Source organism: Geospiza fortis, unplaced genomic scaffold (assembly GCF_000277835.1).
Source record: "Geospiza fortis unplaced genomic scaffold, GeoFor_1.0 scaffold66, whole genome shotgun sequence".
Classification (NCBI taxonomy): Eukaryota; Metazoa; Chordata; class Aves; order Passeriformes; family Thraupidae; genus Geospiza; species Geospiza fortis.
The window spans coordinates 2,480,448-2,481,384 of record NW_005054312.1 but is presented as its reverse complement, the minus strand read 5'-3'; the positions used below and the strand labels follow the sequence as shown (position 1 = coordinate 2,481,384).

General features: G+C 55.9%; 1 protein-coding gene across 1 annotated transcript in view; it reads right to left on the bottom strand.

Annotated features, from left to right (window-relative positions):
- The window catches only part of CREB3L1 (cAMP responsive element binding protein 3 like 1), a 28,547-nt gene extending 28,296 nt beyond the window's left edge, over nt 1–251 (bottom strand). Inside the window, exon 1 of the mRNA XM_031055806.1 lies at nt 105–251. Coding sequence (XP_030911666.1) covers nt 105–251 — 147 coding nt within the window. The remainder of the gene's footprint in view (nt 1–104) is intronic.
- Between the last annotated feature and the right edge of the window lie 686 nt (nt 252–937).

The window sequence follows — 937 nt, the reverse complement described above, 5'->3', positions numbered from 1 at the left end:
CGGGAGGAGTGCAGGGTTAGGACGGAGCGGCGCGGGCCGGCCCCGCTCATCCCGGCGTGCAGGCATGGGGAGCGCTCGGCACATCGCCGCAGCCCCTCCGGCACACGCGGCTCCCGCGGCGAGCCGAAACCTCCCTGGTAGGCAGGAAGGCTTCGTGGTGTCACGCCCTCCTGCCCTACAATCCCGGCAGGGGGGACAAACCTGACGGAGCCGGTGATGTTGTTAAAAAACGTGCACGACACAGACCGCATGGAAGTTCCGTGGCCAAGACTGCAGAAGTGTAATACCAGCTCAGAGTTCACACGCCTGCAGTTCACTGGGGAGAATCTTGAGAGGTACTAGGCTCAGGGGAAGAGAGCGACTTAAGTCTTTCACTTAAATGCTTCTGCCCCTGAAAGAATGAAAAGGGAATAAAAGGTATGTGGAAAGTTGAAATCTGCTAGCCTGTGACTGGATTCCCAGTGGCCCCAACGGAGGATTTTGAGTGCTGCTAAAGTCATGGACACTGGTGTCTCCATACCTGGCACCAGTGTGTTCAGCTAAATGGGATTAGCAGTTGGCACACAGCACCACGGGCAGTACAGAACACAGCCTGAGGTGGTTCACAAGACAAGTGGCATTGTAGCGTCGGCCAGAGTGGTGTGGCCATTTGTGTGCTCTCCTACCACCTGGTAGGTGGGTGCCAGGTTCAGAGCAGATATGCATGTGCAAGGGAGGAGAGGGGGAATAGCAGCCTCTCCTTAGGCAAAACAGGCTCTGCTGGCCTGGGGTGGAAAGCAGCTGCAGTACATGGTATGCCTATGGCATGTGACTAGCTGAATCTGGAGAGACGGAAGCACCTCTCCTCCCAGCAGTGGCACCCTGGAGGATAAAAAGGAATGCCTCTGCTTTTCAGCATGCTTTTGCTGTGTGTATGCTACATATGCAATGAATGTAC